Genomic DNA, 12,918 nt, shown 5'->3' on the forward strand with positions numbered 1-12,918 from the left:
GCGGAGGAGGAGGGGAAGACCGCCTCCATCGGCTTCTCCCAATTTACGCAAACCTCTCTGCTCCTCCCGCTTCTCACCGCCGCCTCCGCCCGGACCCGACTCGCCAGCTCCCTTACGCCACTTACTTGGCCTAAAAGGCTTAGTGAATAAGGCTTGGTGCACTGCGGCTGTGCTGCGCCTCAACCCAGCTTGGTGCCTTGACTCCGCCCCGGGGACCGCCGCGGATTGGCGGTGCCGAGCAGGTCGGTCGCTGATTGGGTGACAGGCGGGCCGTTCGGGGCGGCTCCGGCGGGTTCGGCTGCCCCGGAGTGATAAGTTCGGCTGCAGACTAGCCGCCGCGCCAGCAGCGAGTTGGAGCTCTATGGAGGTGGCGGCGGGTACCGGGTGGTGGCTGCAGCAGCGACTCCCCTGAGCTGAGACCTTCACCCAGTCCCCGGCTCCTTCCCCCTTCCCTCCCCCTTTTTTGTTTTCCGTTCCCCTCCCCCCTCCCCCCCGTCCCCGACGACCGGATCCTGAGGAGGCAGCTGCGGCGGCGGCTGCTGAGGCCTCGGTGAAGGTGAGGATATGAGCGGAGCTGCGGCGGCCGCCGTGGAGCGGCGCGCTCTAAGATGGCCGCCGTCCTCTGGCTCTTTCTCGAGCGGCACAAAATGGCGGCGGCAGGCGGAGGCGGCCATGGCGGCTGCCGGGCCGGGCTGGGCCTCCTGCCGCGGAGGCCCTTGGCGCCGCCGAGCCCCGCTCGAGTAGGCCCCGCGGGAAGAGACCCTGCCCGACCCGCTGGGGTTGGGATGGGCTGCCGAGCGGCCTGTAGCTGAAGGCGCCTACCAAAAGCAGGGAGGGAGGCGAGCGGCGGAAACGGCCCGAGGCCAAGCGGCGGTGCCGTCGGCGGCGGAGGAGGCCTCGTGTCGCCGTTTCGCATTGCGGCAGCGGTAGCGTCCCGGGGTGGGGCTGGTCTGCGGGCGGCGGCGGCGGCGGCAGCGGCGGCTCCGTGGCCGAGCCTGGCGCCGGGGGCCGGTTACCGGCTTGGCCGTTCGAAAGGCGCGTGCGCGCGTGCAAGCGGGCACGGAGAGACCGAGCTCGAGGCCGCTGAGCAGCACAGGAGTCCTTGGTGCCGGCCCCGGCGGGGAGGAGGTGCGGGCTCCCGGGGCGTCCCGAGCCCGCCGCCCGGGGAATTGGGGAGGGGCCGCCGGGGCCGAGATCTTCCTACCCAGAGAACAAAGAGCGGGCCGGGTTGTGGGCGCTGCCCCGGCTTGCCGCGGGGAGGGAGGGAGCGAGGGAGACAAAAGCCGGGCCCCAGGGACCCCCTCGTCTTTGTTCGGAGGGGCCGGGCCTGCGACCGCTCGGGTCACCGCCCCTTTCCCCTGGTGATTAATTAGACCGGAGGGAGGAGGGAAACGACCCAGGGACCGGTCCTGGGGAGGCCACCCAAGGGCCCCAGTCCGAAGGGGACTCGACTCCCCGAGAGCGGGGTGAGCCCCATTCCCGGGGGTGGCTGTTAATAACTTTAGTTAATAACTCTGATTTAAGGACACTGGCCAGGGAACCGGCCGGTCCTGTCCCAGCTTTAAGAAACCGAGGTGGCTCTAAGGTGGCAGTCCCGAGATCGATATGGGGGGTTTGGGTGGGGGTCGTGAAGAGGGGCAAATAGTTTGGACACCCCCTCCCCCAGCCTTTCTGTGGTTTGGATACACTTTTGTTTTTAGTCGGAGGAGATCTGCATTGCAGTAGAGACCTAAGAAGCCGCCGCCCTGGCATCTAGTTGAAAGAATCCTAGTTGGATTGATAACCATCTTAGAGATTGGGGTTTGGGGGGGGTGGATTCTGTGGGTTATTAACAGCTTTAACCTTTTTTTTTTCTTTAAATTTTTTCCTTAGGTTTTCACTTCTCCCCCCTCCCCCCACCCCTCCCCACCCCCATCCATTAATATTATTCTTTTGAAGACTCTTCGTTGTCAAGCCGCCAAAGTGGAGAGTGCGATTGCAGAAGGGGGTGCTTCTCGTTTCAGGTATGTGATGAGCTCAAGTGAACAGATGTAACTGACTAAAATCGGATGTTTTAAGATCCACCAATATTGGAGAGAGCCCAATAGCTTGTTTAGTGCCACACAATCCAAATTACTCAAAAGGCTTTATAAAAGATTTTCATTGGGTCTCCTTTCAGTATACAGTACGGCCTAGCTCTCTCCTCTTCACTTGGCTCAACAGTTGCTATATAATTAGTTGGAGAAGCTGCAGTTGAACAAGCTTCAAAAGCAGGCAGTGTTCAGTGTTTTACTTTTAACTGGCTAAATAGAAATGCAAAGTAGTCAGCTGGGGTATAACTTCCCTAATTAGAATTTTCCAGAATGATGTAGCATTTGGCTTTTAAAGTTCTTTCCTAAAGCTAGCCCACTAAAAATCTGAGGGGGGTCTCAGTTCTTTCTCTCCACCACCACCACCCCCTTTTGGCTAAAAGTTCTTTCTTTTTTGGAACAGTGCTTCTTCGGGCGGAGGAGGAAGTAGGGGTGCACCTCAGCACTATCCCAAGACTGCCGGCAACAGGTATCTTGATTTATATATTTCTGAAGCAGTTAAATAGTAATATTCTATCTTAAAAGATCCTAGTATGTTTTACTGCTGTATATAAATTTTCCCTAGTCTTCATCACTTGGTAGTCCTGGGTATTGGGAACTCCGAAACAAATAGTGCTATACTAATGCCATAGTGTGAAATTTGCTTTAAGGCCAACAAACATACAAGTTTTGCACTAATTGGGGTATGATACATTAACTCATTTCTTTTCCATGGGTTAGTCCTTAAAATTCCTTTAGTATTCACAATTTTTTTTACTGTTTGTTTGGCACTTGTTAAACCTAAGAGGGGGATTGGTAATAGTATGTTCTGATGCCCTCATTTGTGAAAGACTGAGACCACCCAGAAGTGATTTGCAGTTCTAAGAAACTATTCAGGAACCATCCTAAGAGTGGAATTCACAAATATTTTATTTTGGTTTTTTGGCCCAAGTTGTTTTTCTCCCTAGGGATTTTAAGCTAATGAATTTTAGTATGTTTAGATATTTGTACAAAGAAACTACTGGTAATTCTGGCTTTCACTTTTCTCCTTTCCTCTCTTAATTAGCGAGTTCCTGGGGAAAACCCCAGGGCAAAACGCTCAGAAATGGATCCCTGCACGAAGCACTAGACGAGATGACAACTCCGCAGCAAACAACTCCGCAAACGAAAAAGAACGACATGACGCAATCTTCAGGAAAGTAAGAGGGTAAGGACTTTAATTGACTTTTTATAAAAATAACTTCTAAATTATAAGACTATAAATTGTGTTGCTGGAGTGACTGACTAGTAATACATAACAAAAGGAGATGAGAGTATAGTGTACATATTAACCTTTAAAATGTTCCAGTGCATCATGCTAATGAGCCAATACATACATACTTGTTAATATGGAGTATGGTGAGATATTCTCCAAATGGTAGATTATATTTCACTAGATCTAGAAATATATACTCTGTTGAATTTCCTGAATTCCCAGTAGGTTTTTCTTTTTGTTCATAAACCTCCCCACTCCCAACCTTCCAACAGCATGGACCCACTTGTGTTTCTGTGATTGTACCCCCCCCCCCCCCCCCAAGTAACTATTGTTTGACCTAAAACTTAAAATAACACCCAACAATCTGGATAGTTGTGTTTCAGTTATGCAAGAAAATTAGTTGTTAGGTCAAATTAAAATATAACTGCTACTTATGGGCTCATAACATATATATAAACTAAGGAAATATTCTGGTATTTGGACTAGTGCCAAGAAGAAACAATATTTTGTTTTGTTTTTCTCCAGCATACTAAATAAGCTTACTCCTGAAAAGTTTGACAAGCTATGCCTTGAGCTCCTCAATGTGGGTGTAGAGTCTAAGCTCATCTTAAAAGGGGTCATACTGCTGGTAAGTTAACTATAAATATAAGAATTTTTCTTCCTCTCTCCTTTAATTATCTTAACTTTAACTAGGTTTTTTTCTTAAAATCCCTGCGTGCAAGTCAGTTCATATTTTTAGTTTGAAATGATAAAACTACTCTTGAAAATATTACATTAAATACTGTTTAAAATTGTGATTTGTAAAATGCTCCACAATTAAATAACTTCAATTCTTCAGGGGAAGGGGGCAGAGGAGAGAGAATAGGGCGTTTATACAGAGCAGAAAATAAAGATGAAGCAAAGGAATGTTCTGGAATATCTGAAGAGGGAGAAAACAAGACTGTACAAATGTAGGAAGGGAGACTACATGGAGGACTCTGTGGTGATCATAGAACTAACAGCCTCATTCCTGCCCCTATGTTGGAAAGACAGGCTTTGTATAGCAGCCAAAGCAATAGATTTCTTTTGCAGTTAAATAGAAAGTAACTGCTTTCAAAACCAATTGGTTTGGATGTACTACAAATGGAAGCAGTTGCAATAAAAGCAGTAAAATTCTTAAGGATTATTTTAACCTCATTTCTTTTTGAGCTATCCATAATATATCACACCCAATATTGAACAAGTGATATTAAAGGATTGAATTTCTATTTGTAGATTGTGGACAAAGCCCTTGAAGAGCCAAAGTATAGCTCACTGTATGCTCAACTATGTCTGCGACTGGCAGAAGATGCACCAAACTTTGATGGCCCAGCAGCTGAGGGTCAACCAGGACAGAAGCAAAGCACAGTAAGGGTTTGTTCATTTTTCTTTCTTTTCTGCTTGCCAAATAGTTTGCATATTTACATTTGCTACTCCTAAGTTTTTAGAATATTTCATTGGTATCTCTTTTTTTAATAGACATTCAGACGCCTCCTAATTTCCAAACTACAAGATGAATTTGAAAACCGAACCAGAAATGTTGATAGTAAGACTTCATCATTTTCCTCTTCCCTAGCCTATCCCCTTTCCATCTCAATACTTTTTGTTATTAAACTTGGACATTGAAACTTAATGTTTTTGGTATTTTCTAGTCTATGACAAACGCGACAACCCCCTCCTTCCTGAGGAGGAGGAACAGAGAGCCATTGCTAAGATCAAGATGTTGGGGAACATCAAATTCATTGGAGAACTTGGCAAGCTTGATCTTATTCATGAATCTATCCTTCATAAGTGCATCAAAACAGTAAGTATTTGGTTTGTTTAGTGAAGTTTTTTTTTTGTTTGATTTGGTTTTTTGAGAGTTTAATGATAGCCTTAAAAATAGAGAACCATTTTTAATACCTTTGTGCCACTTAGGTGAGATTTAGTAATATTTTAGCATTTCCAAAAGAGGCTATGGACTTTTCTCACATCATTATTTCAGATCTGCCATCTGCCCCATGTAGCTGTTTTTGGAAGCTAGAAATGCCTTAGCTGATACCTTTCAATGTATATGGCACTGGCATTGTGTTTGTGGTGACTAAAACCTTAATCCATTCTCTTTATTTTTGGCATATTGTAGCTTTTGGAAAAGAAGAAGAGAGTACAACTCAAAGATATGGGAGAGGATTTGGAGTGCCTCTGTCAGATAATGAGGACAGTGGGGCCTAGGTTAGACCATGAAAGAGCCAAGGTATTGTCATTCAGTTTTATATCATTCTCTTTTTATAATCCCCTGTATCAAACATAATTTGTTATGATAGGGTATTCCATATGATTAAACAGTGATTTCTGGTTGCATATAATTTTTAATGAGCTAGGAAATGTCTAAATAACTTGTTTTTAATCTTAAATTACATCCCAATTAACTATGTTTCTGTCTCTTTAGTCCTTAATGGATCAGTATTTTGCCCGAATGTGTTCCTTAATGCTAAGTAAGGAATTGCCAGCAAGGATTCGTTTCCTGCTGCAGGTAAGACTGTCCAATGTCTCCATTACTATTAATTTTCTTTTTTTTGTCAAATAAAATGTAAAACAGGTTTTGTTTTTAATTAAAGGATACTGTGGAGTTGCGAGAACACAATTGGGTTCCTCGCAAAGCTTTTCTTGACAATGGACCAAAGACGATCAATCAAATCCGTCAAGATGCAGTAAAAGTAAGAGATGTTTTTTGTTTATTTGAGACTAATTATTTTGGGGGCTTTGCTGATACTAACATGTCCAGAAATCTATGATCTCTCTTGACCTATTTTATTTGATAGTAAGTTGAGTACATTGAAGTTCATTTGCCTCTTTTAGCTTTCATAGTAAGGGTGAGTAGATAAGGTTCATGGTCATAGGCTTTAACTAGACTTTTATATAATTCTATATATTTTTATTATTTATTATATAATTCTGGCTTTTATATAATTCTATATAAAAATCACAGTCACATCAAAATCTTTGTTTTTATTTTGAAGGATCTAGGAGTTTTTATTCCTGCTCCTATGGCTCAAGGGATGAGAAGTGACTTTTTCCTGGAGGGACCGTTTATGCCACCCAGGATGAAACTGGACAGGGACCCACTTGGAGGACTTGCTGATATGTTTGGACAAATGCCAGGTAACTGAAATAAGTGAAAAGTAAATTTCACAGTAGGGTGGGAAATTTTGGGGTTTTTTAGAGATATGTGACCCTGACAATTATTGCTATTTTTAGGTAGCGGAATTGGTACTGGTCCAGGAGTTATCCAGGATAGATTTTCACCCACCATGGGACGTCATCGATCAAATCAACTCTTCAATGGCCATGGGGGTCATATCATGCCTCCTACACAATCCCAGTTTGGAGAGATGGGGGGCAAGTTTATGAAAAGTCAGGTGAGAAAGCATTTTAGTCTTATGACATAAAATTAAACTAAAAATTTCCTTAAGTACAAACTGAACATGAAGAAACTTCTGAACTTAATTTCTAATAAAAATTGAGAAAATGCCAAAGCCTAAACTAGTATAAACATGATCTTCTCTTCACTTAGATTGTGCCAGTTAGTGAACCTGGAAACAGCTGGCTTCATTGTTAAGTACCAGTTAGGCTAGATGGTACTTTTTTATTCTCCTGCTTCATTCGCTTTTGGGCATATCCAGCTAGGCTTTCTTCGTGACTTGGCTGATCTCTCTGATTCTTTATTACCATGATTTGTGGACTCCTTTATCTAGACTTTATTTCTTTCTTTCTGAAATAGGGGCTAAGCCAGCTCTACCATAACCAGAGTCAGGGACTCTTATCCCAGCTGCAAGGACAGTCGAAGGATATGCCACCTCGGTTTTCTAAGAAAGGACAGCTTAATGCAGATGAGGTACATTACATGTGTTAACTCATAACCATAGTTTGTGAATTCAAAATATATTGCCCAATGATTATAGAAAGACGCGTTATTATGAGGACTTTATGCTGGAATTCTTTACCCTTTTTTTTCCCCCTATGCTTTACTTTTCTCCTCTTTCTATGGATGTCCAGCGTCCTGTGAGCAAGATTATGAGATATGAGGGCAACTATTTTTCCTTTAAGACTAGAGTAAGGAAAATTTAGACATGGTATATATTTCCTGTTAAGCAAGGAGTTGAGCTGATGGGATAATGTATTATAGTTGTGACCCTTGGGAAGTGTACATAATAGGTTTTTATGTCAATCCCATCTTTTGCATTTACCTACTAGTCCCATAGTAAAATACTTTAAATGCTTTAAGAAAAGTTTTGGCCTAGACTTACTATGCCTGATTTGAGGGGATGGGAAGAAACTTTTAAAAGATTTCTAGGTTCTGAATAAAATTTAATTGTGTTGTAAGAATAATTTGTATTTCATTACAGATTAGTCTGAGGCCTGCTCAATCTTTCCTAATGAATAAAAATCAAGTGCCAAAGCTTCAGCCCCAGATAACTATGATTCCTCCCAGTGCACAACCACCACGCACTCAAACACCACCTCTGGGACAGGTAAAGAACATCATATGTGTTCCTCTCTATGATGACTAGTGCCTCTCTGTTGCACTACCTCCTTACTTCTTCCCTATTGTGTTATAAGACCTCTATCTGTAAAGAGTAAATACTATTCCTTACAGTGGAGGAGTGAGAATGACTTTTTCCTAAGATCATATGATGACCATATGACTAAAAGATAGATGTCTACAACTTGAGGTGAAGTTTTCATTTTTTTTAAATGCATTTCTTTATTGCTATTTTTAGACTCCTCAGCTTGGCCTCAAAACTAATCCACCACTTATTCAAGAAAAGCCTGCCAAGATCAGTAAAAAGCCTCCACCGTCAAAAGAAGAACTACTCAAATTAACTGTAAGTTGTCTTCAGACCTGGAGATCTTCCTTATTTTATGAAACACATCTGGGAAAGACACTCATGTTGGCTGTTTCTCCTTTGCAGGAAGCTGTGGTGACAGAGTATCTGAATAGTGGGAATGCAAATGATGCTGTCAATGGTGTACGGGAAATGAGGGCCCCCAAACACTTTCTCCCAGAGATGTTAAGCAAAGTAATCATTCAATCACTTGACAGGACTGATGAAGACAAAGAAAAAGCGAGCGCTTTGATCAGTTTACTTAAACAGGAAGGAATAGCCACTAGTGACAACTTTATGCAGGTATGAGAACATTGCTTCTGTTAAAATAACTGCTAACAGTCTTTGGAGAACTAATGAACTGAGACTCAATGACAGTTTTGGTTTTTTGTTTTGTTTTCCCCACCCAGGCTTTCCTGAATGTATTGGATCAGTGCCCCAAACTTGAGGTAGACATCCCTTTGGTGAAATCCTATTTAGCGCAATTTGCAGCCCGGGCCATCATTTCAGAGTTGGTGAGCATTTCAGAGCTAGCTCAACCACTGGAAAGCGGCACCCACTTCCCTCTCTTCTTACTTTGCCTTCAACAATTAGCTAAGTTACAAGATCGTGAATGGTTAACAGAACTTTTCCAACAAAGCAAAGTCAATATGCAGAAAATGCTTCCAGGTAAGAAGGTACTCGTTTTTATTTGTAATAACAATTTCCCTCTTTTACAAGGGTACTTGAAAGGTAGTTAGATTTTATCTTCAATTCACTGAGAAGCAGTGCAGCACAGTAGATTGAGAGCAGTCTTTAAACTGGGAAGATCTGTGTTCAGGGTATGCTTCTTAACATAGCTGTGACCCTGGTTTAGTCGCTCAACCTCTTAATGCTTTGGCAGCTTTCTAAAACAACTAGAGAAGGAACTTGGCTCTACTAAAGTATATAGTATGTGGTAGAAGTTTCCTCAACTGGGAATTGCTCTATATCAGTGGAATCAAATGTATAATCTCTAGCCCCTGTTCCTATTGAACAAAACTTCATAACTGCCCACTATGTACAACGCACTTTACTAGACAATGAGAGTCACATAAAATATTCAAACTTCTAAGCCATATAATAGCACAGGCCTCTTCATTGTAAAGAAAAGTAGTCCAAGAACACCTTGGTTATTCTCATTGCTGCTTTCATAATAGCACCTGTATTGTGTATCTTATAATTTTTTTCTTGCCTTTACATGTAGGTAGATTGCAGTAAAAAAAATATTACAAGTTTGGTATTTAGTAGGTTTAATATGAAGTCACTACCCTGGGGGCCTATGTTTGCATTCATTTAAACTTTAATTGATTTTCAAAATGAGGTTTTGTTTTTTACTTAGTTGGATTTAACCTTTTTTACTTCCAGAAATCGATCAGAATAAGGATCGAATGTTGGAGATTTTGGAGGGAAAGGGACTTAGTTTCTTGTTCCCACTTCTCAAATTGGAGAAGGAACTGTTGAAGCAAATAAAGTTGGATCCATCCCCTCAAACCATATATAAATGGATAAAAGACAACATTTCTCCCAAACTTCATGTAGACAAGGGATTTGTGAACATTTTAATGACTAGGTAAGGTATTCTAAATTGTCTTAAAACTTAAGAATATGTGAAGGCTTTTGAGCATAGATTGCTTTTTTTAACATCTTAAAAGGTTTACTCAAAATCAGTCACTTTTAGGTCTGATTTGTTGTATTTTCCAGCTTCTTGCAGTATATCTCTAGTGAAGTAAGCCCACCCAATGAGGAAACAGATTCTTCCTCTGCTCCTTCCAAAGAGCAGTTGGAGCAGGAAAAACAGCTGCTTCTCTCTTTCAAGCCAGTAATGCAGAAGTTCCTTCATGATCACGTTGACCTACAAGTCAGTGCCCTGTATGCTCTTCAGGTGCACTGCTACAATAACAACTTTCCAAAAGGTAAAAGTCAGTATTTCGTGTAATAGTCACCTGTTAGGAGCCTTTCCATTTTTAGTACCATAGTTCTTACATTTATTATTGTGGGTTCCGATTTTCCTTGTAGGCATGTTACTGCGCTTCTTTGTTCATTTCTATGATATGGAAATAATTGAAGAGGAAGCTTTCTTGGCATGGAAAGAGGACATAACCCAAGAGTTTCCAGGGAAGGGCAAGGCTTTATTCCAGGTGAATTCTCATTTCAACTGTTAATGTTTACTGACCTAAATTTATGCAGGCTTTTTGAAATAGTTTTTTGTATATCTTGTTATTCATCTACAACTGGTGCTAGATGAATCAATCCAATGTCTTTTAAGATAATTAGGGCTTAAACATCATACAAAAAAGTAAAGCCATTAAGAATAGACTTTATGGCACCAAGCTTTAAAGTTAAAGGTGGTCCACAGATTAATACCAGAAAAAAAGAGGGTTTGAGTGACTTGGAAATTTGCCAATTTGTCCACCTACCCCACTACTAATTTGCATTAGAAATGAACTACCAAGTGAAGCCACCTATAGATTGGGAAAAGTATTGAACTTCTCCCTATGATAAAGTAAATGCCTAACACATTAATTTTCATAATTTTTACCTAACCAAGGTCAAGGTACTTAATAGGAAACAAAATCAGGATTTGGAAACTAAAACCAACACCTTAATTTCAATTCTGATTTATAAATGAAAAGATTAAAACAAATTTAAATGCATTATCTGATGCCTCACCAATTTAGGAACTCTGTTTTGTTGTTTGGTTTTGGTTTTAAGTTCTAATCTAATGTTCTTTTCCATACCTACCTTACCTTAGGCTTTAAAGATGTTGTGAGCAGGTCCAAAGAAAATGTCTTTGTTCCTCAGACTGTTTTAGAAGATCATAGTAATGTCTTAGCAACTGAACAAGTCTCATATATTTGTAATTTGGGGTAACTGAATTTATTAAATGGTCTAGGAATTAGGGAAATGAGGTATCTAATAATCCCAGGTATGCTTTGCCTAAGGTTCCCTTTCTAAGGTAAGAGTCTGGTGCTCATCAGTATGGGCCCTGGGGAAATAGGAGCTCACAACAGCAGAAGTGGAGCAGGACTTCTAAATATTTATTCCAGAAAAATGAGTATAGAGTATTAAAACTGTTCATCTAATTTTACAGGTCAACCAATGGCTCACCTGGCTGGAAACTGCTGAAGAAGAAGAATCAGAGGAAGAAGCTGACTAAAAGACCAGCCAAAGCCTTAAAATTGTGCAAACATACTGTTGCTAGGATGTAACTGCGTTTGACCTAACCACTGCGAAAATTCATTCCGCTGTCATGTTTTCACAATATCTAAAGCAGAAGCATGTCAATAGGATATTCTTCTGCCTAAGGTTTTTTGTAGTGTAACGTCTTAATCATAGTCTACCATCAAATATCTTAGAGTATCCTTAATGTTTAGATAGTGTATTAGCAGCATGCAATAATTACATCCTGAGTTCTCAAGCAGAGGCAGTCTGTTGCAAGGACCTTCTTGGCTGCCAGTTATCATAGGCTGTTTTAAGTTAGAAAACTGAATAGCAACACTGAATACTGTAGAGATGCACTTTGCTCAGTGTAATACTTGAGTCGTTGCAATATTTGATTATCCATTTGGTTGTTACAGAGGATTCTTAACTGTAATCGATGGTTGTTGCCGTAATAGTATATTGCCTGTATTTCTACCTCTAGTAATGGGCTTTATGTGCTAGATTTTAATATCCTTGAGCCTGGGCAAGTGCACAAGTCTTTTTAAAAAGAAACATGGTTTACTTGCACAAAACTGATCAGTTTTGAGAGATCGTTAATGCCCTTGAAGAGAAGTGGTTTTTGTGGGTGTGAAACAAAAAAATGGTGAGAATTTGAATTGGTCCCTCTTATTATAGTATTGAAATTAAGTCTACTTAATTTATCAAGTCATGTTCATGCCCTGATTTTATATACTTGTATCTATCAATAAACATTGTGATACTTGAGGGGGATGTGTATGTGTATATTTTGAATTTTCTCTTTAAAAAACTTATTCTGGAGAAATTATATGCCTCAGGATAATTTTCAAATATTAATATTTTAGAGAATGACTTTTGAGCCTTTAAATCCTTGGAAGTGTTCTTTCCACTAGACCATTCTACTTGTAATGGCCACTTTTCTACTTCCATGGGTTTTTTGACCTAGTAGTAAACAAAGGCAAGTTGATTGCTATCTCCTAGGAAATACCTTGTATTTTAAGAGCTTCTTCCTCCCACCCCCCCACCCCCCTCAATAGTAGTAGTGAGTGAACTTTTACTCCTTGATAGCCTCCAACTCTGGGTTCCTCTAGCATGACACAATGTGTTTGCCTATTGCATTGGCAAGTTTAGATTACTTTTTCTCCTAAATGCAATGATAATGGTTCATCAGAAGCTAGTAATAAAATGTACCACAGAATCAAGTTTAATGATGGATGCACTTGTGAAGTAACTTGATTACTGAATTGATAGCCTTAGTTTACAAGTATAGTCTTCAAATAAGAAAGGATCACCTCCATATCGGTTTCACTTGATCAAAATGATCACCCATTTAATTTTGACAGCCTTTGATAAGGTGTTCTCAGGGATTTGCATTTGTGTACAGTAGAAGGATTTGAGATGAAAAACTGTCAGTGACTTGGAGGGCTTTTGTTTTAGAGACGAAAAATTTGACCAGATCTAAAATTTGTAAACATGTAGCAATGGCTTTAAAAAGTCTGACCTAACCAAGAAATTTGCCTGAGGAAGGATA

At 41.0% G+C, this 12,918-nt stretch overlaps 1 protein-coding gene and 1 non-coding gene across 2 annotated transcripts; both read left to right on the forward strand.

Annotated features, from left to right (window-relative positions):
• Nucleotides 1-933: 933 nt before the first annotated feature.
• On the forward strand, nt 934-12,134 carry EIF4G2 (eukaryotic translation initiation factor 4 gamma 2; the record flags this gene model as incomplete). Its single annotated transcript, XM_056803790.1, has 22 exons — nt 934-1,128; nt 1,873-2,003; nt 2,473-2,538; nt 3,115-3,255; nt 3,829-3,931; nt 4,558-4,689; nt 4,801-4,867; nt 4,974-5,125; nt 5,444-5,554; nt 5,750-5,833; nt 5,919-6,017; nt 6,321-6,462; nt 6,559-6,719; nt 7,082-7,195; nt 7,707-7,832; nt 8,082-8,186; nt 8,274-8,489; nt 8,597-8,855; nt 9,573-9,777; nt 9,909-10,120; nt 10,224-10,345; nt 11,299-12,134. Coding segments are annotated over 22 exons (3,009 nt in total), but the record flags the coding sequence as incomplete, so codon positions are not given.
• LOC130455295 (small nucleolar RNA SNORD97) lies at nt 7,246-7,391 on the forward strand. The gene has a single exon (XR_008913213.1). It is a non-coding gene; the product is annotated as a small nucleolar RNA SNORD97 (small nucleolar RNA).
• Nucleotides 12,135-12,918: the final 784 nt, after the last annotated feature.

The sequence above is a fragment of the Monodelphis domestica genome, chromosome 6 (genome assembly GCF_027887165.1).
Source record: "Monodelphis domestica isolate mMonDom1 chromosome 6, mMonDom1.pri, whole genome shotgun sequence".
Lineage (NCBI taxonomy): Eukaryota > Metazoa > Chordata > Mammalia > Didelphimorphia > Didelphidae > Monodelphis > Monodelphis domestica.